This window comes from Balaenoptera physalus, assembly GCF_965194825.1.
Source record: "Balaenoptera physalus genome assembly, chromosome: 12".
Lineage (NCBI taxonomy): Eukaryota > Metazoa > Chordata > Mammalia > Artiodactyla > Balaenopteridae > Balaenoptera > Balaenoptera physalus.
Window position 1 is genome coordinate 29,344,336 of NC_138897.1, and position 27,855 is coordinate 29,372,190.

General features: G+C 39.5%; 1 protein-coding gene across 5 annotated transcripts in view; it reads right to left on the reverse strand.

Annotated features, from left to right (window-relative positions):
* The window catches only part of SETBP1 (SET binding protein 1), a 407,558-nt gene that overhangs the window by 72,442 nt on the left and 307,261 nt on the right, over positions 1-27,855 (reverse strand). For 2 of the 5 annotated variants that reach the window (XM_082415829.1, XM_082415830.1), the window contains exon 5: positions 16,647-16,754. The exons of 1 other annotated variant lie outside the window; for it this stretch is intronic. In XM_082415829.1, the coding sequence (XP_082271955.1) occupies positions 16,647-16,754 (108 nt within the window). Of the gene's footprint in view, positions 1-379; positions 4,628-5,182; positions 14,403-16,646; positions 16,755-27,855 lie in introns of those variants that run through there. 2 more of the 5 variants (XM_082415833.1, XM_082415832.1) reach the window with 2 other exon arrangements.

Genomic DNA, 27,855 nt, shown 5'->3' on the forward strand with positions numbered 1-27,855 from the left:
TCCTAGGGGTGTGTGTGTGTGTGTGTGTGTGTGTGTGCGTTTCAGTGGTACACCCTAAATCTAGTTATATAGATTTTTAGCAGCATCTTAGCTGCTGCTTAAGGTCTTCATTACATTCCAAATACAACTTTTCTGCTTTTTCTTTCTTTTTTTTTTCAATGAGAAAATCATAAGATGGGAAAGCTGTAGAACTCTTAGAGGTTTTCTTATCAAGCCTAAAACATACATGTATACTTTTAATTTAAAATTTCTATTTAGTAAGATTTAGATACATTTTGAACAGATTTGATAGGGAGGGGGCTTCGTAATAATCCCAGGGCTCTAACTGTAGTCTTCAACACCACCCCCGCAGCCCTCCCCCACCCTCCCAATCCCTCACTCTGTTTCCAGTCAGGAGCATGTACAGAAAACCTCAGGGCAACACGTGGGCTGCCCAGCATCCAGGTTGCTCACTGCTGCCCTGCTCTGCCACCTGGCCTTGGTTCTCATCCCCGGCTCCTGCTTTTCCCTTGTGACTGCGCCTCTGTCTAAGTACTTGATTCTACTAACCCTAGTGTGCTCTTGTTTGTTCAAGTTCAACGTCTGCACTGGTTCCCTAATAACCAAGACCAGACTTCTGTTTCATCCTTTACTGGGTATAGGAATTCTGTCTCAGAAGCCCAGTCTAGGCGTCCTGATGCCAAATAGGATCCCTCTTGCTTAAACACACTCTGAGACCTGTTGTTGGCCTTCCTGCCAGCAGGGAAGTCATAGCCCAGTGCTAGTGGGGGTGGCAGGCATGCAAACAGACCTTTGTCATATAGTATGACACAGGACTATGGACAAAAGAATATTGGCAAGTATAATCTCTGGTTAAATAAAGAAACGTGAACAAAATTTTTGTGTTCTGCTTTTTTTCTCTCTCTTGGTTAAACATTTTAATTCAGCTATATTTAATTTCTTTAGATCAAGTCACAAGCTCTTGACAAGAAAACCTCTAGACTGTAAGCTACTAGTAGCAGGGTGTATGAATTATTCAGCATTACATGATGTAGAATTATGTCCTCAAAAGTACTGGTGTGTGATATTGGGGGCTCTGCATACACAGACAAATTGAATCAATCAGTATAAAATGGATCAACCAGGTCAGCTAATTTTAGCAATGCAGGCAAACTAATAACTATCATTTCCCCTATTAATATGGAGCATTAGTAAGAGGGTTTGCCATGAATTATGTTGTTCTAACGTTCTATTGCATTGTGTCTATGTGGAGACAAAGCTTCAACTTCATAATTTATTAATATTGAATAAAGTAATGTAAATGATAAGATACTGCACATGTCCCAGAGTTCTTTTCAGGTATCATTTGGTAGTTAATATCAAGACTGCAGACTTCTCGCCTTCCCACCCACTCATACCACATAACATTTATGTATGTATGTACGTATTTATTTATTCCACATAACATTTAAGATACTGTGAATAATATAAGAATAATTAAAATTATATTTTTGTACTTTCAAAGTATCATTGTTATGCTGCATTCTGGATGATCTTTTAAATGCTTAATTAATCAATGAATCAGAGCTTCTTGGAAACTGGTTTTGAGCCAGCGGCCACTGTAGGGCTTAAAAGGGATGTGACACACGAGGACCCCTGCTCTTGAATAACAGATAGGTCTGGTTAGGGAGACCAGACTTGCCTATAAGAGTCTCATCAAACAACATGGAGCCATGCAAAAGTAGTTCTCATATCAATAATCAGAGCTATAGGAGATTAAAAAATGAATGATTTTTATGAGCTAGAATAAGTAGTAGGAGCTTCTTTATTTAGGACTGAGGCCTTAGTTGAGGCTAGAAGGATGTTCAGGATTATTAATTGTTTATTATATGAGAAACAGAAGACTCTGTCCCCAAATATATAAGGTTTAACATTAACAGCCAAATATATAAGGTTTAACATTAACATCACTAGCTCTGATTCAACTGGAGGCCTGGAAATCTTTTGTCATGACTTATTTCTCATCCAGCTCTCAAGCTAGTGGTAGAGTAACAAGTGTTTTTTGTTAGGGTTATTTTAGAACGACTTCTCATAAAACAGCAGTAAATTCTATTATTGTAGAGTTCTGGTACTAGAGGTGGGTGCATATAAACCAACATCCCTGTGGATTTACTTCCCCAACCAACCTTCCCCAGCACTCTGCCCAGTGCTTGACTTTAGACTGCTCCACGGCATGGGAAGGAGAGCTAGACTGGAAGGTGAGTGGATTTCTAAGCATCTTTTAATCGAGGCCTCGAGAGCTATCTACAGATCTAGCTGTGCGTGGAAAAGGAACGGCAGTCGTTAAGATCAGTGCTGGAAGCTGTGAATATAGTCAATATGTCTACTGAATGGTACATATGTCTGACTAGAAACAGACACATGGGTTTATGTGTATACAATTTCAGTCTGTGCAGGGCAAGTTAATTTTCTGGGGTCCTTCCTGCTCGCCACTCAACCTTGAAGAGAAAAACTCTATCACTGGCCCAAAACAAGAGCTACAGAGTAGTCAAGTGTGGGGCAAATTCCTGGAGTAATGAGACTCCCCTGTAACTGGGCCACCAGCCCCCTCAGGTGTTTTCCATACATGACGGGAACTGCTGGAGATGTCCAGTCAGGGGACAGCTTAGCCCGGGATTCCAAGTCCCCTCTCTGCCCCTGAAATACCACACAGACTTTCTCACCACAGCGCTCTCCCACCACTGGCCTGGCTTCTTCAAAGCCCTGAAGAACTGTAGAGATCCCAATCTCCCTTTCCTTTAACTAGAGCAGGGGCTGCTAAACGGCCTCTAGCTGCCTTTTGCGTGTGGTGCTAATTAGCATGATCCAAGTTACAATATGTGTTAAAGATTCCAGTTTTGTTACTTATTTAATGAGCTTCGTGGGATTTGAACATGAGGCTCAAAGTAGCAGGGGAAACCTCATAATTAGTTTCAATTACAAGAAGTTCCTACGCATTAAGACTATTTGATGAACTGCAGAGGGAAGGAACTACCGACCAGATACAAATCACTAATTTTGTTGCATTTATTATTATACTTATTTTCTTCCTAATTAGTACTGATTGGCTTATGATCCTAATTAATGCAAAGGAATTTGGAATGGTATACAATGGTATGGCTTAGAAGATGCCAGCATGTACAACTGCTAAATTATTGCTAATTGTTATTTACATGAGGCATGGAAGACTAAGTAATGCAATGCCTAATTAGCATTAAAGATATGGTATCCATTTCCAATTTACACTAAGGCAATGGAGATCAAATTGTTAGTTTAAAAAACTCAATCTTTAGATTTCAAGAATTGCACCATTGTATATTGACCTCCACCTAAGGGGAGACTATTTCTTCTTGTCTTCAATTGCATCTTGCCAGAGCTTGGCTAGAACTTTGCAAAAAAAGTTACACAGGAATACTCAGCATCACACTGGCAATGCTGCAGTACTTAAGGATTAGAGCTGGGAGCCAACTGGCAAAGAGGCCAAGCATAAGGCCTCTGTTTGTGCCAACAGTGGAAGGTGTATGTGCTTGTTGCAGAGTGGGGTCCTGACATGGTAGGCTTCTGTGAAGGCCCAAGACCATCTTGAGGTCATGGTGGCTATAAGTGATGTCCAAAGGGTACTAGGGATGCCTATTTCAGAGAGCTGGATGATCAGCCAGTATCACAGGGGCAGATGCTTCCTGCCTAACGGGGACTGCTGTGAAGAAGAAACAAAGAGAAGGTCCTGGAATACAGAGACCTAAGTTTCAGTTCTCAGTCCCAGACACCCTCAAGAGGGCCTGCTCATCCCTGATTATGCTACTCTCCTTGTGGCAAATGTTGCCCCTCACCCTAATCTGCTCTCTCCTAGTGAGTGACGGGGCTGAAAGGAAACACTCTGGAATATACCCTCTGGCTGAGACTTGCCTCTGTAACTTTCACTCATTTTGTCTTTTTCCTCCACCCCGTTTCTTCAGCCAGTCCCCTATCTTTAACCCTTGTCCCTCTGTCTTCTCCTTTGTTTCTTCTGTAATCCAATCCTCCATGGAGTAAAAAGGAAGAGTGCTGGAGGGGAAGCAAGAAGACCTGCCTGACTCAACTTTTCAAGTCACTTTCTGTCTTGGGACTTGAGGTTCTCCATCTTATGAAGCAGAAATGCTAACACCTGCTGTTCTCTCCTCTCCTTCATAGCAGTGCTTGGAAACTCAAATGGGATCACACATGTGAAAGTCCTTTGGAAATTATAAAGTTGTATACGAAAGGGAAGGATTCTTAGTCAGTTCAACCGTTTCATCTTCATGGGTAGAGGTATCAGTGCTAATGGCGCTTCGCTTTCTCCTCATGGTGCTGACACAGGCACAGGGTGATGCTCCCAGGAGTGACTGCAGAGCTGACTGGAGCTAAGGAGGGAAGCTGGCTTCCGTTCAGGCCCCTGACTCCACATGGGAAGTTCCTCTTCTCCACAAGTTCTGGGGACACCGTACGCCGAGAGCCCGGATTTACTGACAACCTGGACCTGGGCAAGCAGGCTCTAGTTTATCATTCTCTGAGAGAGTGTTTGGAGAAGACTTTTTGTCTTCCAGGCAAACATCGTTCCGGACCATCAGGCTTTATTTAAAGATGCCATTCTCTGCAAATTCATAAGTATTACACGTTTAGAGAAAGAGTGACAAGGACAGTAGCTACTTGATGTTTAACAAAACATAAGCTCTGTACTGGGTTTTTGGGGCCGCCTCATTCAAACTTCATGATGGGCCTGCTGAGTGCTGATTTCTCAAAGTTGGGAAAAGACATTTCCCAGACAAAGATCAGTTCAAATCATTTGGCAAGGTTATATACGTGATACAAGTATATAATATAAAATATACACTATTTCCCCCAAAGAAATAGTGATTAGCCATAAGAAATACATTATTTACTCCCTTTGTTAGTTAATAAGATAGCCATATTAAGAAAACTTAATGCCCTGTGCTTTATACAAAATTTAAAAATTTTAAGATATATCATACATCATACATACAAAGCTTATACAAATATAGTTTGTGTATATTCCATGTATTGGGTTGGCCAAAAAGTTCAGGTTCAGTTAGTTCGAGCTAACTGAAAATCTTCTGCACAGGTTTTATTGGGAAAATTTTAAACTATTGATATAATTTCTTTTTTTTTTTTTTTTTAAGACTGTTGCTTTTTTTTTTTTAATTTTTATTTTATTTATTTATTTATTTATGGCTGTGTTGGGTCTTCGTTTCTGTGCGAGGGCTTTCTCCAGTTGCGGCAAGTGGGGGTCACTCTTCATCGCGGTGCGCGGGCCTCTCACTATCGCGGCCTCTCGTTGCGGAGCACAGGCTCCAGACGCGCAGGCTCAGTAATTGTGGCTCACGGGCCTAGTTGCTCCGCGGCATGTGGGATCCTCCCAGACCAGGGCTCGAACCCGTGTCCCCTGCACCGGCAGGCAGACTCTCAACCACTGCGCCACCAGGGAAGCCCCGATATAATTTCTTTAACATCACATGGAAAAAACTTTTTGTCTAACCCAATATGTATTAAATTTTAACTGCATACATTACATATGTAAATATCTATGTATATTTTATATATGTATGCATATTGTATTTAAATAAAGTGTTCTTCATATGTTCACTTACAAAATGTAAATAACATGGCCAATTATGTACCACCGTCCAGCTTAAGACATGGAATATTGACAATTCCTTTGACACTCCCATGTATGTTACCTCCACCCCTGACATGGTGCCTTTGAGCAAACTTGAAAAAGGTCCCCTTTCTTCCAAGTGGAGTTGCATTGCTCACACCATGATAATGATAGAAGGCTTGGGGGTAGCTATAAAGGCCTAGATTTTAGTTCCAATTACCCTCTTGAGTGGAAATCCTTGTGCAATGTATGAAAATACATAAGCAACCATGCTCAACCTCCCCATTTTATCATATATACATGGATCCCTGAATAATATATTGTCTGTTTTTTCATACTTGTGAACTTTATGGAAACAGTCACATGTTTTTCTTGGTCAACATCCAATTTCCGAGATTTACCCTGGGTGATATGTGTAGATGTGGCTGGCTCGTTCATTTTCTTTGCTAATAGCGTTTCTTTGTATGAATAGCTCACAATTTTTTAATTCATTTTCTTGTTCAGTGGACACCCAAGCTGTGTCCAGTGTTTAGTGATTAAAAAAAAAAACTCCCCGTGAGCACTCTGATATTTATTTTCTGTGCATGTGTGCAAGAGCTTCTCCAAAGTAGATATCTAAGAATGGAAGTGCTGAGTAGTAAGATGTGGAGAAATTACATCTTTAATTTTACTATATAAAGCCAAATTATTTTCCAAATGATTGTGTTCACTGATACTCTTACTAGCTGGGTATAAAGAATCCTCACTGCTGTACAGCTTTTCCAACCACTGGTATCAGACTTTGTTGACAATCTGTTGGATGTGGCTTTAATTTGCCTTTTCCTTATTACAAATGAGGTTAACAGTTTTTCTTGTGTCCTTTTCATGTTTTTTATCCAGGTTGTTTTCTTTTTAAATCAGGTTGCTTGTATTTTTCTTATTAAATTGTAGGAGCTCTTTAAATATTCTGAATCTTCCTCCTTTGTTGGTTATATGAAATGCAAATATTTTCCTAGCTGATAGGTTATCACTAACTTTATAACGTCTTTTGATACACATTTTCCATGAAGAGAGTCAAATATATCAATTCTTATGGCTTGTTCTTTTTGTCTTAAGAAATACTTTCCTATCTTGAGGTCATAAAGTGTTTTCTAAAAGTTTAAAGTTTCACCTATTACAGTTAATTATGTAATTTATGTGGTGGTGACAGTGGGCATCCTTGCCTGTTCCTGATACTAAAGGGAAGGAATGTTTCACTGTTGTGGTACGTTGCCTACTGGAAGGTTTTTTCTTGATATCCTTTATAATGAAGTTTCTTTCTATTCTTACTTTGCCAACAGCTTTTATCACAAATGAATGTTGATTTTCATTGAACGACTTCAGCATCAATTAAGATAATCATATGGCTTTTCTCCTTTGTTCTGTTAATATGGGGAGTTACATTAATATATTTTCTTTCTTTTTTTAAAAAGTTATTTATTTTTATTTATGGCTGCGTTGGGTCTTTGATGCTGCGTGCGGTCTTTCTCTAATTGCATTGAGCGGGGGCTGCTCTTCGCTGCGGTGTGTGGGCTTCTTACTGCAGAGGCTTCTCTTGTTGCTGGAGTATGGGCTCTAGGCACGTAGGCTTCAGTAGTTGTGGCACGCGGGCTTCAGTAGTTGGTGGCTCGCAGGCTCTAGAGCATAGGCTCAGTAGTTGTGGTGCACGGGCTTAGCTGCTGCATGTGGGATCTTCCCGGACCAGGGCTCAAACCCGTGTCCCCTGCATTGGCAGGCAGATTCTTAACCACTGTGCCACCAGGGAAGTCCCTAATATATTTCCTAATGTCAAATCAAAACTGCATTCCTGAGTTAAATCAAACGTGGTCAGAATATATTTTTTCAAATAATGATACATTGCTAGATTAGGTTTGCTATTATTTTGTTTGGGATTTTTATATCTATGTTTATGTGTATCTATTTTATATCTATGTTGTGTGAATCTGGCTGTTTATTTTCTCAGTTTATGTTTGACAATGATGATCTAGACTGTATTTTGAGGAGAGTTCCTTCTTCCATGCTATGGACAGGTTTCGGTAAGAATGGAATACTTGGTAGAGCTAACTGAATATCTTCTGGGCAGGTTTTATTGGGAAACTTTTAAACTATTAATTTCTTTAATGGTTTTGGTGAGTCATAGTCTTTTTCTAAATCTACCCCTGTTTCACCTAAGTTTTCAAATATATTGGCATCTAGTTGTTCATGATATATTAATCTTTTCCTCTCAAGGGCATCTGCAGTTGTATACCCTGCATAATACAGTTTTTTGTCTTTCCTTCTTTCTCTATTATCTTACTTTTCCTTCTGTCCTTCCCTTCCCCCCTCCATTATTCTTGCCACAAATTCATTAGTTTTATCAGTCTTTTCAAACAAATGCCTGACTTTGTTAACCCTCTCTCTTACATCTGTGTTTTGTATTTTTTTTTTGATTTCTGCTTTTACCTTTATGATTTCTTTCTTATGATGTTCTTACTTTCTTTGGACATATTCATTTAAAAATAATTTCTAATTTTTTAAGTTGTGCAGTAAACTTTTCTCTTTTAACCCTTCTTATTTTCTAATATAAATCTTTAAATTTTTACATTTCTTTACAAGACCTAACCTAGCTGCATCGTACAAGTTTTGATACACAGTATTTTTACTAATATTCAACTTTAAATTTTTTGACCCATCCATTAATTAGAAATGTAATTTCCAATGATTTGAGGTTTTTAAAGTTATCTTTTTGTCTTTGAGTTTTAATCTAATTGCCTTTTGTTAAAGAATATGACGTCTATGATGATGATTCTTTGAAATTTGTCATCAATTTTCATTATTGTTCTACATTTGCTTTGTCATATTTTCTATTAGTTGGATGTGGCATTTATGTATTTATTTATTAAAATAAGATTTGCAAGTTGTTTTTCTCCAGTTTACTATATCCTTACTCAATCTGTTCTTGTTTGCTTGATCCATTACTGAGAAAGATTGGTTGAAATATTTCATTCTGAGATCAAATTTGTCAATTTCTCTTTTTGTCATCTTTGCTTTATATAGTTTTAATCTATGTTATTATGTACATTCAATTGGAATTTATAAATCTTCGTTTTAACTGAACATTCTGTCATTAATGTTGTATGATGACCTTTATGACTACCAATAGTTTTTTTAAGGTGAAAGTCATTAAAGACTATTTTATATGATATTAATGTATCAGTATGCCAGCTTTCTATTACTATTTATCTGGTATATTTTTTTCCCATACCTTTATTTTCAGTCATATGTTTTCATATATTTTAGGTATATGTCTTATAACTAGCATATTTCTGGATTATGAAATTGAAGATCCAATCTGATCTTTTTTAAGTTTTTATGTTTGCTGTGATTACTGACTTATTTGTAGTTTTATTGTACAATTTTCAGTTTCTTATGTTTCTTCCTTTTTTGATTTCTTTTTTTCTCATTCCTTTTTCCTTATTTATAAGTTATACCTTTAATGCTATCTGTTCAGAGACTACCCTAGACCTTCTAAAATCCATATTTAATGTAATAATGTAATAATGTTGAAAGTTAGTATCATTAGCCTTTTTCAAAACAGTAAAGTAATTTTTGAGTATTTTAACCTTATTACTCCTAACCATTTATACTATAATTATTCAGCATTTTACCTCTATTTTGTCCTTAACACTGCAAATTAGACATTTTAAAAATTATTTTGTGTAGCCAATGTTTGCATATTTACATTTATCCACAGTTTTTCCATTCTCTTTATTCACTATATCTTCTTACTTCAGATCTTCTTTCTGGAATAATATTTTTTCTTATTGAAGTACAAACTTTAGGAATCTCTTTAGGGAGAGCCTATTGGTACTAAACAGTCTCAGTTTTGTTTTATTTGAAGTATCTTTATTTTTGTTTTTGAAAGATTGTATTGTTGTGAATATTTTTCCAGTTTGACATTTTTTCTCTCTGCACTTTGAAGGTAGTTTTCAGCTGTCTACTGGATTTCATTGTTACTGTAAAGAAGGCACCTAAAAGCCTAAAGGTTGTTTTTATTTTTTATTTTTTTTTAAGATTATTTATCTTTTCCTCCTGGCTGCTGTTTGATTACAGTGTCTACTTTGAGTTTTTTTTTTTTTTTGGTGGGGGTAAACACATCTTGTTGGAATTTCTTGGGCCTTTTGATTCTGGAGATTCATACCTTTCATCTATTCTGGAAATTCTTAAGTACGATAGTGTTTCCTATTCCTTCTACTATCTCTTTTCTGGACCTTCAACAAAATGCATGAAAAACTGTTCTTTATCCTATGATCTTACACTTTGTTTATTAATTTCCTCTATATTCTGTGTATATTATATACAATATTTTTGGACCTATATTCTGCTTCAGTGATTCTCTCTTTAGCTCTGACCAACTTGCTATATTATCCATCATTGTGTTTCTAATTTAAATTATTATATATGTCATTTTTAGAATTTCTACTTGTGTACTTTTCAAATCTGCCTTTTCATATTTCACAGTCTATTGTACTGATTCATCTTTTGATGTCCTCCTTCATGTTTTCAGACACATCAAGCTTACTTAGTTTATATTTGAGGGTGATTCACATTTTTGCAGACTCAGTGGGTCTAATTATAACTCTTTGTTGTTTCTGCTGACTCATAAAAGCTTGTTGCTTCATGCATTTTGCATTATATTTGATCGTGATTCATGTTTTTGACATTTTGAGTCAAGGGGTTTCTAAATGCATTTTTCCAGGTATAATATACACATCTGCTAGGTGCCTAGGGGTTCCACCAGCCAAGAGCATTTTAAACCAAAATTTTGGTTTGGTCATTCTCAAGTCACAAAAAGTATCTCTTTTGGCCCTCATTCATGTGAAAACTGTCTTGGGGTTAAGATTTCTTAGAGGTGACTTTTCCCTCCAACCAGAGTGGATTCAGATGAGAGTCCTTTCTCTCCTTGTGAGGTGGGTTATAGTCTACCTTACTCTTCCACTGAGGATTCTGCCTTATAAAATCTAGCATTTATGAAGGGATTTTGGATCATACATCCCACAATGCATGCACACTGCATTTGTCTTCTGTTCTGTATGTGAAGCCCAATAAACCAAAAAGTCTGGACACCCAGGGATAGGCAGATGCCCCCAGAAACACTGTTGCCTTTAAGACAACCTACCTCTTTGTATTAGGGCTTTCTGATCAGTTGTAACTTCTAAGACTCAAAGCCCTCCCAAACCTGTATATACATTTATAAAGATGTCTTTTACACTTTACTCAGCTTCTAAATGTTTTGTAGAAGAAGAGTTTTAAAGCATATCTTGTTTGTTATATCTTACTGTCAGTACAAAGTGACCCACTCACTTTTCTCCTTCTTTACTATCATCACATTTTTTAAGCCTTATTTAGGCAATCTAAAATTCAGGTAATTAACTAAAGATGCTATATAATAAATAATATGGAGCTTCTATTTGAAAAGTAATGTTTAACTTGCTTCTATAAATATATGCTATGATATGGAATTTGAAGTCACTTTTCTTTCTAAATCCTAAAACAAAACTTCTGGACAGGGCATTCATGTCCCCTCTTTTCCAAATCACATGCATGTGTATTCATTTCTATTTTTTCTACAAAAGGGTGTATAATATTTAGCAGATTCTAAAATAAGTATGCAACCTTAAAAAAAGGTTAAGAATTGCTTATCTTAGAGGAATACCAACAATGAAAAAGGTCCACATTTATAGGAGAATCCTGGAAACTATGTCTGGGAAAAGGGAATGAAAAATATCCCATGAGAAACAGTATACTTAGCTATATCTATCTATACATGTCTGTTTGTCTAACTACAGATCAAGCTGCCTATTTATACATAATCAACCCACACACATGCCCACAATTTTATATATGCATGTACATGCTACTCTGCTAAAATGTAATCATAAATGGGAATAAAGACTGGGGTTATCAATAATAAATTTGTTTTAATTATGTGTATTTTTCTACTGTAAGCTTAAGGATAATAAACTGCTTGATCTTCACTGAGAGAAACAAACCGGTTATTGCTGAGAAAACCCTGACAGCACTCTTATCTAAAATGGGTAATTCTAAACTACATTACCCATCTTGACCTCCCTGCCAGACTTGGCTACAAGTGATTCAGCCATTTCCATAAATCACATCTTCCTTCCAAAGATGAAGATAGTTCAGATATTCAAAAGAATGTGTCAGAGCTTTAAAAGAATTTCCAAGAGAGCTTCAAAACATTTGAGCAGAGCCAGCTGTAACAGAATCCGTGTTGTCTGGTCACTGCTGGGCAGACAACAGTCCTCATTTTGGGGTTTGGGTGTCACGGCATTGAGTCTCAATGTTTTATAGTCACCTTATTCTGTATCTATCTCTCAAATATCAAATATATCTAGGAATAGTCAACAAAATAACTCAGGGCTGTTCTGCAGAAGGACCTCTGAATATGTTAATCTATGAATGTCTCTGGGATAAGGTAACATAGTGATATCTCAAGGAGCAATGCCCACTGGGATGGAGTTGTTTGGTTATGCACACCAGAAGAAGCAATATCACTTTACAGTTGTTCCTTGGATACTCTGTGGCAAACATGTATTTTTCTTCCTCGCTTTAAAACCAAAAAGCCTAGAAATTGCTTGTGTTTTTCTTCAGGCAACAAGACTTACTAGAGTATTGAATACACTAGTTCTCTGCTCCAAATACTGTTTTTAAAACAGAAAGTTATGTTAGCTTCCCCTTCAGGATTTCTCTAGACATCATTGTAAATCTGGGAGGAAATCATGGTACTTATGACAATGTAGCTGGTTAAAGGCTGACAACTGCAAATGAACAACAGAGAATCTATAGTCCTAAAAGCTGATTAAAAGTAACCCTGGAGGTACTAAATGGTGGATTACAAAGTGATTACTGAAAAATGGAGAGACTGGCATCTAGACACTGTAAAAGCAGAACAGTTGTACTGTTGATTTAAATTAAGATCATTTTGGAGAAGGAAAAGAATCAACACACAAGTAACCGTGGCCTGGTGTGAGATTCGTACACAATAAGTACGACTGTGCTCATTGATGGATTCCAGAGCTTTAGATAGTCAAATTTAATAAGTGCATTAAGCCAGAATTATTATTATTACTGTTATATCATTACATGCTGGGTAAAAAGAGAGAGGAATAACATAGCTATAGGGAAGTAGAATCTGGACAAAGTTACAAGTTATTTGAAAATGGAAACAATAGTTCCTGCTGCTTATCTCAGAGGCACTGAGCATTTTCTGCAAATTGAGTGTGGACTGAGCTTTATATGGAAACTTTAAATCATTTCAGGGGACACTGGTAATGATGATGATAAAAATTAGCAAGGTAGTAACCAGTATGTGCCCACTATGTGTCAGGAACTATTAGAGCAAAGTCCTTTAGATGTATGACCTCATTTAATCCACACCACACCCTAATGATGTACAATCATAATCATAACAACATCAACAGCTTATCATTATACAGTATATAGTTATAGTTATATCATATATGGCCTTTTGATTCTGTACCTTTTACAAGATAGGCAGGGCAGGGATAATCGTCTTTTGATAAATAACAAAACTGAAATTCAGAAAAGATGGGCTACTTGTGCAAAGACAGACAGCAAACGGGGATTTACCGCTGTGGTTCTTCCCCAGTTTCATACCAGCACAATCTATTGGAAAAGGACGAAAAGTAGGGGTTACTGAAGTAGGCTGATGGCTTATAGTTGTCACCAAGTCTAGAAGAAGCCACTCAAGCTGTCATGGGTGATGGCCATTTCTGTTGTTTCTTGGCAAGAGGAAAAAGGGCTGCTGCTGCAGTGTGAGGGGTTCAGGTTAGACAGGAAGACCTGCCCTGAGTGGCAGGCCTGTGGTGCAGTGGTACAGAACACAGACTTGCAATGAGGCTGGCTCAGGGCAAACCATAGTTCTAGTCCCTTTGAGAAATCTACGTCACCTCTCTGGGCCTCATTTCCCTGATCTGTATAATGGGGATAATAATAGTACCTGTTCCTTAGGGCTGGTCAACAGAAAAATGAGATTATGCATATAGAGCACGTCCTGGGTTGGCCAAAAAATTCGTTCGGGTTTTTCTGCAAGATATTAGTGCATAGGTAGAAAGAAAGAATAGCACCTAAAACTTAGTAAGCGCTTAACAATTACTTATTATTTAAAAAATTCTTTCATACCTTTTTTCTCCTAGTCTTGTTTGGATACGCACAAAAGCATTCAGTCCTATGATTCTGTAAACTAAAATGGGTCCCTTCATGTTCTACCTCACCTCATTTATTTATTAGTGTCCTGATTGGGACTTACTCACTAGGCATGGCTCCCACCTAGTAAGTTCACTACTAGGCTTGGGGGTCTGGAACCTGAGGGAAATATTAGACAGGGCTTTTCAGTAACTCCTCAGAGGGCTCACATACTGTAATTACAACTATAGTTGTGGCTGAAATGAAGTCATCCTGTGACCTTGGGCAAATCCGTTAATTGCTCTAGACCTTGGTGTTGCCATCCATAAAATCAGGTGCAGAAACACAAGGTGACCTCAGGCTGTGGACTGGGCTTGTAGAGGAAACTGGTACTAGAGCCAGGCTCCTCACTAAAGCTTGGAGTGCCCCCAATAATGCCACACTCACTTCCAAAGCATTTAAAATTAGAGTCAAAAAAGGCTTTTAAAAGTTGCCTTCATAAGTCGGCAGGGAATTATATGATCTCCTAGGAACAGAAAGAAGAAGAAGAGTCAAATATATTCAGCTATAAGGGAAATACATAAAACATAACTCTTTCAGTGTCTGCAATTTATCTGCATGGATAACAATTGATCTTACAGCTCACCAAGTTTGTTCTTTTACCACCATTGTATAGATACAATCAAAAAGGTTGCACTGTTGCTTGGTTTAATATACTTTTCAACTACTCGTGCCAAACTCAGAAGAGTTGAGGGGGAACAAAAATGCAAACCAGAGCCATGAATAAAGAGAGAAAAAAAGACTCAAGGCAGGGAATATCCAAATGATATAATAATCACAGAATCATCCGAATTAGGGGTGGAAGATGGAGCTTGTGCTCCCGGCTGCTCCAGACAGCCGCAGTGTGAGGACCCTCCAGGGTGCCCCCGCCTCCCAGGCCGGCTCCCTGCCATATGCTTGCTTCCTAGGCTTTTCTTGTTTTTATGCATTTCAATGATGCTACCATTTTCCTCACCTAATTTGTATATTTTACACCTGTATAGGAGAATGTTATTGGAAGTGTCATTTATTCCAGAACTGTGAAACCACAAATGCCGATTCACTCTACCAGGAACTTCAATTCACACAATCAAGCAACTGAGGGGCTTTTTGCTACCTTCAACTCCACCCCACCTTCCCTAAACTTCTGCTTTATAGGGAGCTTTTTTATGCTTCCTACAATAAGCCCGCTCTGAATATAAATGCACATTTCCAATGTATATGGCACTTTCAAACAGTGTGAAGAGAAAATCTTGGAAAGATGTTGCAGCGAAGCAACTGCAAACGTAATACCCTGTTGTTTTTATTGCTGATTAGAAGGAAAACACAAGTTTGCCCTTATTGCAGGCTAATCAGCTATTAAAACTAAGTGCTTCTTAAAAAAAAATCAAATCTGGTTGCCTTCTTTAGATGTATGAAAAAAAAGGGGGGCATGTGTATTAAAATTCTTTCCTTATTCTTCTCTATACTGATGCAAATTCACTGAATGGTTCCCATGTAAAATGTAAACATGGGCAGGGCAGTCAGTGATCTCAGGGCAAAGATATGTCTGCCACAATAACCCCTAGATGCTCTTCTCTTGGAAAGTCCTGTTACTGTCAAAAAGATGAATTCTAAAACAACTCTATATTGTGCAATCTGCAGATTTTATTGACAAAGGTGTCAAGTCCTGCAGAACTGAAAGTTGTTTCCCTTGGCGTGAGATAAATAAGCAGGTTTGCTTGAGCTCCCAGCTTTATTCAATTTGCTTAGATACAAGTTGACTGTAAGCATTGATCCCATGTAAGATCGGATAAAGATTTTTTAAGGGAGGTGCATGCCCTGGGAGTTAGAGTCACCTATGGAAGCTGACAGCTTTGCAGCTTTGCTCACAGATCCGAAGAGAGAGAGAACGAAGCCACTGGAACCTGAGAGATTATGGTGAGATGGGGCAAGTGTGCTGGCGGGGTTTCACTGCTCTGCCTTGGGGATTCACAGCAGGTTACAGCTAGAATCAAGAGACGTAACGATCATCCAGAACAGCTGTTCTCAAACTTGAGCGTGTGTAGAAGTGGGGCGGGGGTGGGGAGGGGAGCTTGTTAAAACACCAGTTGCTGATGTCCAGCCCCAGCGGTTCTTATTGAGTAGGTTCTGGATGAGGCCTGAGAATTTGCATTTCAAACGAGTTCTCAAGTGGGGGTGATGCTATCAGTCCGGGGGCTGCACTTTGAGAAACACTGGTCTAACACAACCCTCTCATTTCACAGGTGAATAAACACAGACCCAGAGAGAAATACTGGTTTTTAGAGGCTGCACCCTCACAGGCCTAGAAAACTGGTGTTTCTCGATTTTATATCTAGAGTCTTTGCCGTTTCCCTAGAAGGGCGACCTCTAAGTTCCCTTCTAATTCTGAATCTAAGATCTATGAAATTGGCTCTTTTAATACATATTGTAGTAAAATTTCCTCAATCGTACCTTACTACAGCCATAGTCTGTAACAAGTTGCAAGTTGTAATCAAATAATGCTGAGCCCTGAAAACAGTTTACTGTGCAAACTTATTTCGGCAATCAATTTACAAAATACGTGTCCTGACATTTGTATTAAAACACCCCCAGTCACTCTACATCCTCTTAACCTGCTTTATTGCCTTCTTAGTATTTATTGATATCTGAAATTCTATTATAGACTTATTGCCTTATCGTCTGGGCCCACCAAGACCAGAATATAAGCTCTGTGAGAACAAAACGTTACCTCTCTTGGCCACTGCTTCAACCACAGTAGTACCCAGCACATGGTGGCACCGGATCAGCAGGTGCTCAGTGGATGAACTCTGAAGGTTCCTTACCTCCAAATTAGCATCTACAGAGGTTTTCAGAAATATGAATTTAGTAACCAGAAAGGAACTCCTATATTTATAAATCTATTAAATGAAGAACATGAATAAAGGAACAAGACTGTTACATATTTCATCTCTGTCAGGCAATATATAAACAGTAGATGGTGTTCAGAAAAAATAAATATTAAATCGCATCACGTGAGTTTTCTTGAAATTAGACCATGTTTTGTTTGTCTCAGAGCCTCTCTATGTAAGAGCTATTTGTCATTTTTATATTCATGTGAATCATTTGCTAGCACTTAGATCTGGAACACTTTCTTCCCAAATCCTTACAACAAAACCACCAGCTCTATCAATATGGCTCAAAATTTCAGATTTGTTCAACAAACAAAAAAATTATCCCACTATATGTAGTGGAATCATATACCTCTGTGATCATCTCTATGGACCAAACTTTACTAAATTGTCTGAAATTATGAAAGATTAATGCTATTCAGAAATGTTCACTGACCACCATTTTGTGTCACGATCGTGCACTGAGCCTCAGGCTGAGCCACACTGCTAATGGGCGCAGCCACTAGCACACTAAATTTGATTAAAGTGAGGCAACTCCTTTGAAGTCATTCTAGAGCAAAGGGCCAAAAAAATCTGAAAGGCTTAGGGATAAAGTTAAAAACAGGCAGTTACCAGGAATACAGTTCCAAGCAGAAAAATTCTGAAGAAATGGGAGTTGACCTCTTGGATTACAATGGGAAGCAACCGCAGATCTGGGTTGGGTCTCTATGGGCCCAAATGTCTACGAGAGTCATTTCATAAGAGTTGTTGAGGTACCATTCACCAGATGGGAGCCCAGCCCTGCTCTGTGCTCAGCTTCCAGAGCAGGACACCAGAGGTGAGAGGAAAAGCCCACCTGAGGCGGGTCTCATGGGCACACCGACCAAAAATTGTGGAACAAATGAGTTCAAATCTGCGCCTTGGTAAAGGAGAAAAGGCACCAACTCTGAAGTCAGATTTGGGTTCAAGTTTGGGTTCAGCCACTTATTATATACACGATCTTAGACAAATCATTCATTCCTTGAGGCTCAATGTCCTCACCTTTAAAATAGGAACATCTGGGGGATGTGATGGTCAGCACAGTGATGATAGTTACCAATACTTTATTGTATATTTGAAAGTAGCTAGGAGAGTAGAACTTAAATGTTCTCATCATAAGAAAAAAATATTTGTAACTATGCGAGATGATGAATGCTAACTAAACTTATTGTGGTGATCATTTTGTAATATATACATATATCAAATCATTATCTTATATACCTTAACCTAATACAAGTTATATGTCAATTTTATCTCAATAAAACTGGAAAAAAATTGTGATAATAGTGCCTATTATCAAGAGATCTGAAATAATTAAAGATATTTTATGAGAAATGTCAAACAGCATCACATCCTGGAGCTTTATACAAATGTCAGCCGACAGCTCTAATTCACCGAGTGCCATCATGGGCAGGCACATCAGGCCGGGGTGGAGGGGACTGAAGGGGGCTTGACAGACATACATCTTCACATCCACCCACAAAGTTCACGACGCTTGGTGTTATCCACTTTGTTAGGAATGAAAGCGACTCAGCTTTCTATTTTGACATCCAGTAACAGTCCTCCTGTGAAATTTTGCCTCCTCATCTGTTAAATGGAGCTAATCATATTCAGCCCTGCCCACCTTACGGGGACCTTGTGAGGATCAGCATATAAGGGAGGTGAAAGGTGCTGTGACGAGTGTGAATTCTGGGTAGAATTATGTTATTAGTTTTAGATTCTGAATGTTCACTCTTTAGGGTTTCATGATTATTAACACTACACGATGTAAGATAAAATGACATTGTTTCCTCTGCAGAGGCAGACACCTCATTACAAAGCCTGGCTCCTGGCTTCTCTCCTGCCCTCTCTGCAGTAGGAACAGGAGAGAAGCTAGCCTGCAAAAAACATGACACGATGCCTCTTGAAATCTGGGCCTCTGAGGGTGAAATTTGTATTGACATTCTTAAAATATGAGCCTGTCTCAGTGTTTTATGTCATCAATTGTGACTGTCAGTTTCCTCTGCAAGGAGAGGAATAATGGAGCTATTTTTCTCTCCCTCTTCCCAAACTAGTGTTGGCCCATGGGCTGGGTACTGCCCTGGCTGTGGTGGGAGGAGGGATCTGTTTTAGGAATATGGAAACTTTATGATGCTGTGGATTTAATCCCAGACTCCAGAATAGGGAGAGTACGTGGCCCTCAAGCTGAAAGCTGTGTCACACCAGTGAACTTTCTGGTACTTGAAGTCTGCTCTTGGGAAGCTGGGAAAGAATTTACAAACTCAGAACTTCTTATCTGCGGTGTCAGTGAGGGGCTCTCTGGGACAGTCTCCTTTCAGCTGGGTGGCCCAGGGCTAAAGCTTAAGGGACACTAGTGTTTACAGGCTGACAGGCCACTGAGCTTGGCCGCCCTAAGATCTGCCCCAGGTTACAGAATTATTCTGGGAAACAAGGTTTAAACTTCTACCAGGGAAACATAAAAAGCACAGTGATTTACTAATAAATCAGAAGACAATTAAGGTTAAAAAGTCAACGCTCAGGAAACATCAAGGATCTGAATTAAATCAACATATCAGGGTAATTCAAAGGCTAGTGCCTGGAAGGCAGCATTTTATTCACAATCCATCTATCAAGCAGCATTTCCCCACTCATGGGCTCTCGTTCTACAGAATGATTTGGGACATTTGCCAGCTGCAGCCAGTTTTTCTGGCTGGTGCTCATTCTGGATTGAACATTTGCCAGGGTTTATAACCAAACTTAGATTAAGTTTATCTGTCATCCCTCCCTTCTTTGCTCTTTTTTCCCCTTTCTCTTTCCCCAGAATATTACTTGTACACACATACTTCCTCTATTTCTTTTTCTGTAAGTATCCAAAATAGAACTAAACATGTCCAAAAGCCATTGCCCTGGGCTCTTTCTACTTGGTATCAGAAAGAACATACAACGGAAGACCTTCCTCTCTAGTACATCCTTGACAAGCAATTTTAGAACCATTTCACCTGATGATTAAGCAAAGCCTTTCAGTGCCCTGGGAGATGGCCTCATAATGAAAGTTTAGGAATCATTTCAGGGTTTGAGACAGGAGAAATCTGAAGACAAAAAGAGCTGCCTTGTATTGCTGATTTACTACAGGTTAGAAACTCTCTGTACATTCTGCATATCCATCAACTCTTAATCCTTACAGTAAGTCCCAGAATAGACCCTATTTTCCCCCATTTTAAATATAAGAAAACATGCTCAGAGGTTAAGTTATATGCTTACAGGGTCTCAGAGCTAGTAAGTCACAGAATCGGGACTCAGCTCTGTAAACTGAGGTGCAGGTATGTCAGGTACTTCTGATTGCAAAGGCCGTATTTTTTATTTTAACCTCAGGGTCCACAGGCTTCAGAATAACAACAACAATTAATACATTTATACAACACATTAATAATACAACAAAAAATACATTTTGAGCACTTCCTATATGCCAGGCTCTGTTCTACGCATATTACATGAAGTCCCTCCTTTAATTCTCACAGCACATCTATGATGTAGGATATCATTATTCAGGGGGTGGGGCACAGGGAAGGAAGAGACTTACCCGGATCACCCAGCTTGTGAGTGATGGAGCTGGGGAGCACTTGGACTTCCGCGCCCCTATAACCCCTACTAATCATCACTCCCGGTCTGGAATGGAACCTTGGCCCTGTACCTGTCTCACCGTTCTAAAGCCATAGACACGATATGCCTCACTTGTGTTCTAGTGCAGAGACTAGGCACAGCAGGGCTGGTAAGGGCCAGATTACGTCTCAACAGCGTGGTTCTCCGAAGTTTATACCAGATTGCTAATATTTTTTTCAATACTGGATTTTTCTTTGTGGTTTAATTATTTGCTCACTCAGGTTCATTTGCTTTGGACCTTTTTGAATGTCAGAGCTTCAGATCTCAAATGCGAGCCAAGCTTTGGCCTTTGCAACAGCCCAAGGTTAATGCAGACTGCAAACAAGGGGGCCTCCAAAACCCACTGCGGCTGTGGGTCTGCTCCCTGCACCTGCTTCCTGCTCCAGCTCATTTCCTGGGTCTTGTGTGAATGGGGCCTTGATGCCCTGAGGGGCTCTGGTGTGTGTGTGTGTGTGTGTGTGTGTGTATGTATGTATGTATGTGTGTATACACACACACACACCCTCCCCCAACGCTTGTCTCACTGATAAGTGAGTACACACACATACAGTCTACTGAAGGTGGCAGTGGGGATCTGGGGGAATAATTCCTCAATAGAGAGAAGGTGGAAAGGGCCCAGGCTGGGCATCAGGAGACCTGTGTTCTAGGCCTAGCTTGGCCACAACCACTCCATCTCAGCCAGGACACAACCCTCTGAGCCTTGAATCTGTCATTTTTAATTTTAGAGGATTAAACTAGATTAGTATTTCCCAAACCATCTTCTGCAGAATGTCAGTGTTCCTTGATATATTAATGGGAGGGTTTGGAAAAATAAGACTTGTGCAGTCAGGTAAATTCGGGAAAGTGACTTTTCTTCTATTTGTGTGTTCAAAGCTATGAGATGTTACGTAGTAGACAATCAAATTTTTTTTTTTTATTCTGGTATTTAACAAACTTACTTGATAATCAAACTCTGTTTTCATAGAACACCTATGAACACTCCTTGGGGTGCTGGCCAATGCTGAGAATGAGTTTTAGGGTATCAAGCAGTATCAAGCCCAGAATCCTCCACATTCAAACTTTAGTAACTTAATAAACAGCTAATAAATTTGCCAAATGACTGCACTGCTAACATGAGAAAAACAGTAAAAGATATTTAAAAGCGAACTTATTTTCATGTAAGGCAACCAGTTGACCAGACAGTAGAATCGAAGTGTAAAATCCATCTCTGTGGTAAATGGTAAATGAATGGTCCCCCCCAGGTGAGGTGTTGACAGTGTCCTACATCCAGCAGAACTAAAGATGCAGACAGTGTTTACCATAGTCCCGGGTTCTTAATGATGAATTTCTTTTTTAGTGCAGAAGTGCTCTTAAGGTCAGAGAAATTCAAACATTTGAATAGAAGAGAGCTTATCTCCTTGGACATGAAGATTTCCAATCCTATCTTTGTATCCCTTACTGATCTTCATACACCATGTGGCATTGATAACAGGGTTACACACATAGAATTTAATAAACAGGGATTGGTCAAATCACATTTCAAAAAATGTCTTTGTGAGGTATGTTTGTTCACAAAGGCCAAAAACATAGTAATCCAATTTTAAAGAGAGTTACTTGCAGATTAATTTAGTATTTCTACTTAAGCATCTTTGTTTTATTGCTTTCTTTTTTCCTCTATGTAGTATATTTTATATTTGAATGGAAAATAAAATTTATAAAAGGTGTTATTTAGGTGAAAGTGTTCTGCTCTTGACCCATCTTGCTCTTAATTGCGACAGTTTGGGATGCTCTTATTTTATTTTAAAAAGATCAGGTACTACCCTTCTCCTCTTCAATGTATTTGTTGTTTGGTTGGTGTCTGTTTTACCAGCCTTTGGTAGATCCAATCACCTCACCTGGGTGGGGCTCAGAAGGCCACAACAGTCATGTCTCCCAGATCTGAATCAGCAGAGAACCTCTCGGGGCCTTAGTTTAAAACCTCCAGGCCTTTTATGCAGTGAAAGCACCCTGGTATGACAGGTGAACAATCCTAGACACCTCCTTCTTTCTCCCTCTCTCTCCACAGTTCTGAGGCCTATAGTTCTTGACCACAGATAGTTTGAAAAGCCCTGCTCTAAGGCACAGCTCTGAGTATCAATCACCCCATCCTCCACCCCGTGCCAGCTTAAAACCTTTGAGTGGAATCCCGAAGTGCAGGGTCAACAGTCAAGCTCCTCCACCTGGTGCAGCAGCCCCTCCTCTTTGTCTGCCTCTCCAGATCACCCTTGGGCACCTCTCAACCAAGGCGCAGCCACTCCCAGAATCCTCTTGTCTCCAAAGGGACAGAAGGCAACACGGCTCCAGTCTTTATTCTCATTGCTGCCAATGCTTGGATCTGCTCTTTCTTTCTATCCAGCTACTAGGCCCTCATAGCTGCATCCAAATGCCACCTTTTCTGGCCCTCCAGGGAGTAGTGACTACTCTCATCTCATTTGCCCCCATGGGCCCCAGGCACACACCACTGCAGCACTGAAGGAATCCAATGTCCTTCTCTGTCTCTAAGTATATCTCTCTCTCAGAATGGCAACCTGTGGAGAGCAGTGACTGGGTCGTATGGGCCTTTGTGTATCTGAGTTCCCGACACCAAGTAGGTAGATGTTTAATACACATTTGTTTAAAACAATCAAATGCATTTGAAATTATACCAACAATGATATAGTCTACTATTGAACACCAACTGGAATCACTGTATACAAAACGTGAACTAAAGGTTGGCATACCAAGGTACACAATATGTGTTTAATAATAACAGTAATTATAACCATTAATATTTATTGCATATTTCCTATGAGTCAGGCCTTATGCTACAATTTTGTAAGCAAACATACCCTACGAGGTGGCAACTATTGTTATCTCTATTTTAAACTTGAGAAATCAGAGGCAGAGATTGCTTAAGAAGTCACTTGCCCAAGATCTCTTGGGTTGATCTCTTTGGTCAGCCTCTTTCCTTTCCCAGTTCCTTCCAGTGATAAATCAGAGGCTGCCCATCACTTTTAGGCCTGAGTTGGTAAGCAAATCCATGGGGGCTGCTCGCTGAGGAAGTAATATGAGTTCTCAGCTTATAAGGCTATAATGTACTTTGCAAAATAGAAGTCACTATCCCCAAGTGTGCAAAATAACTAGATCCGGAGATAGGATTCCTTGACTTAAAGAACAGCAGCTTCAGAGCATTTGCTTGCCTATTTGACAGTGAGTGGACATTATTTGGGATTTCTCCAGGTACAGCTACACCTGAGGTCACAGCTGATCAGCTGTTATAGCAATGTCGAAAGGGAGCACTATATAGGCAGAGTCAGGAGGTCAGGTGTAAACAGAAGATGAGGAAGTGCAAGGCCTGGTGGAGTGACCTTCAGCGTAACTTCATCTTCCAATCAGGAGGGTGTTTCCAGGGGTCCGGTAAAATTTCCTCTGGGCATAGGGCTTCTAAATCCCAGCTTCACAAGGCAGGTAGTTGGTGTAGGAGGGGCAAATGAGATTTTACAAATAGTCAAACCTAGGCCCCCGCCAGCTAAAATGTGCCTGCTTTTCTTGGGACCACCCCTCTAGTGTGCAGCCAGCAGAAACAACGTGCAAGGACCCAACCTAAAGTCCGTATTTTATTTGAATAAAACAGTCTCTAAATGCTGACATTTATAACTTCACAGGAAAGGTTTGGGAGGAGGGAGAAAGCGTAAAAGAACATTCTGTGTAGCGCCATGATGCTGCCAACAGTTTGTGGGTTGGACGGGGCACTGCGTTCCTCAAGATTAGACAAAACTGAGGGTTTCTTCTTCTTCTTCTTTAATAGCGAGGAAATATAAAACCTCCCCTCATGTCAGAGTCTCAACTCTTCACACTTTTTGTATAATTTTGCCCATTCAGGAGTAATATTTAACTGCAGGGAAATCAGAAAAGCTGTAGCTTTTTATTTTTTTTTTTCTAGAAACCAAAAGAATGTAAAGATATTGAGTTTAGCTTTCTAATTTGATTTCTGAACTTTCTATTTTTTAATGAGAGAAAGAATGTTAGTGGATATAAGGAGAAAGCATATGTTTTGGTGATTACTAGAATTTCAGTGGTTGGTATTTTATGAATATGCCACAGAACTGTACTACGAGGACCAGCAAGTGTTCAGAGTGACCCCCCCCACTCCTGACTCCCACCAAAGAGAAACGTCAGCAAGAAATCCAAGCAAGGGAGTTATTTTCCTTTCCACATGGAATTGAACACAGATTCTGAACTGTGAAAAGAAATTAAGAGTGAGAAATATTTTGATTTAATACATGTTCCGAGCCACCTCCTCCTAGCATGAGAGCTACACCTGAATTACAGACTGAGATTTGGTGGTTGGTTAGCTGTCAGGGCACGCTCAGAGCAAGTCATTATAACTCAATGGCTCAGGCAGGGATTAGAGGAAAAGCCACTGCTACCTACTTATGAAAAAAGGGTTTGTTAAGCCATTCAGACATGTCACAGAATTGCAAGATGGCCCAGAACTGCTTAAATGATCAAGGTAAGTAATATCATGGCCATACTAATCTGTGGAAGACAGTGATCACCGTGCCATTTCTTTGATCCCAGTGGTCCCCTCTTGCTGGTAGAACCCAATTGAAATCTACGACTCGACAGGAAGCTCTCTGACAAGACCACCCCCCAATCCTCCACACAGTTAGCCAATTAAGCAGACCATGCCCCCACTACTCACATTTTTTCTCCCAAAACGTATCACACTTTGCTGTTATTTAATTATTTTATTTGCTCTTTTTCTCTTCTGCGTCAATTAGTAGACTGTAAACTCCATAAATACAGAAGCCTTATCTTTCTTGATCATTTTTATATTCCCAAGACTTTAAAAAAATATATTTGTAATGCATGAATAAATACTACAGCTTTTCGAAGAACACTGTATATATATTCATATTAACCCCAAGCTGTTCCTCTCTATTCCCCATTTATGTAAATCCAGCCTATTCTTCAAGGCCCAGGTATGATACCACCTCCTCCATGAAGTGTCCCATGTGCGACTCCAGTCTACAAATGAACTGTCCCTCTTCCGAGTTCTTTATCATCCAGCTTAGCAATTTGTGGTTTGATAATTGACTTTTATATTTTTGCTGCATTTTCAAAATTATCCACGAGATAGAGCTTCATCTACCAGATCACAAGGAGAAATCTACAAAGAACACAGGTAATCAGTCATGAGGCAAATGTTAGTATTGTCCCCTCTGGACGCTGTTCTGAAAGGAAGACAGAGCATGTGTAAAAGTCAGAAGGTAAGGAAGCACAAGGTACCTGTGTTCAGGGAACAGCAGGAAGTCCCAGGCACTGGAGCATGGGGGAGGGGAGTATCCAGGAGTCAGAGAGATGCAGTAGAAGGGAAAGCAGAGAGATTGGACCCTCTGCTGCCAGAGGGGCCACATGGAAAACAGAAGAATGAATGCTGGTAGCTTCTAGGAGCAAAGACCAGCCCCTGGCTAACAGCCAGAAGGTACTTCGATGCTAAAAGCACAAGGAACTAAATGAGAGCTCAACCTGAATGAGACTGGAGGCCCATCCTTGTCCAGAACCTCCAGCCCTGCACGCACCTTGATTTCAACCTCATGAGATCTTAAGCAGCTAAGGCTTCTGGACCTCTGACCTACAGAAACTGTGGGATAATAAACTTGTGTTGTTTCAAGCTGCTAAATCTATGATAAATTTTTACAGCAACAATAGAAAATGAATACAAATTTCACTATTTCTCTTATCACTACATTTTTATGGCTGGGGTTAGTAGATAAATTGGTCTTCAAAACAGGTGCCACTGACTAGCGCTAACAGATTCTGGCTGCGGCAGACCAAATGCCAAAGGGTTGAAACTGCCTCCCCTTTCAAGAGACTTCCAAGTCCTGCCGATGATGCCGGTACAGTGAACTTGCAGTTATCTTTGAGTGAAATGTATATTTTGTTATTTATCCACCATAACTGTCTAATACTGACACCTTATCTTTGTCATCAAATACAATTGTGGTCCAGCAGATGTCTGCACCTCTGTGTGCATATGTGTGTTCAGAGGGAGATTTAACTTCACCCCAGTAAGAGCATACTTGGGAGAGAAAGCCTGCTGTTTAAAGAAGACTTCTATAGAAATCTGCTGTGTTGTATTTCCTGTGCTTGAATATATTATCCAAAGTGGAAGTGAAAGGAAATGAACATTATTAATGACCATGTGGTAAGCTGTGTGCTGGATGCTCTCGTGTATATTCTACTTTTCTTTGGCCCTCATAAAACTCTGCCAGGTAGGTATTAATAGCCTCATTTTTCAGAGGAGGAAAAAGAGGATCAAAGAGGCTCAGTTGCCCAAGGTCACACTACTAGTAAGTGGGGATTTAGCATCCAAATCTGCATCCAAGAGGCTTTAACTCCCTAGCATTTTAACGATCTACTATGCTGCCTCAGGAGTTGCTGAATTTATTCTTAAGCTAGTGAACTGTGTCCTGTACAGCTCAGATTTTATCTGAGTGAGTCATGACATTCTTACCTAAAATAAAGATAAACAATTCGAGGCCATATAGAAATAAGCGCTGAAATGAACGTGAAGATATTAGTTATATCAGAGAAGCAGGACATGCCAGAATGGTTAAGGAAATAAGTAGGTAAGATTTAGAAGCCAGATTGAAGAGATGTTCTATGTGAAGGAGGCAATGTGGTGACTGGAGATTAAGCTTAAGGCTAATTATGGTATTTTCTGTAGGGTAAGGTGGATTTTGCAGAACTCACAGCAAGTCAATAAGCTGAAAATGATCAGGAAAGAAGGTGAGACTGTATGGGTAGATAATAGAGGGTCTTTTAAGCCAGATAAAGAATCTTGGACTTGATGCAAGAGGAATGGATACTTCTACATCTGGCATCAATTACACATTTCACTATGGCTACCTTCATGGATGTTCCACGAAAAGCTATTTCATTCTTCTTTTTCCATTTCAATAATTAATATATTTATTTAGTTAGAGCTCTAAGGGGTGGGGTGTAAGGAATGGAAACAAAGGAGCTTTGCTCTGGGCTGATTATTGCCAAAAGGATCCCCGAAATGAAAAATGAAGTAGAGAAGCATTGCTGTGGACCAAGAAGGTGCAACCCTGGCCTGGTGGAAGTGCAGCCCACATGAACGAAGTATTTCTGGGGTTTGAGGGGCTTCCATAGGCAGGCAGAGCTGACATCCTGCACTGGGGAAATCACTTGAGGGAGCCATTACTCAGCGTCCTCACCAGTGGCAGAAGAAGACACCCAGAAATAGGCTTTTCCTCTCTAAGACAGACCACTGAGACAGAGTTTCAACTATTATAATTAATATCAATTGGACCTAGAAAAATAATGGAGAAAAAGTAACTAAGAAGAGTTATTTCAGCTATTTTA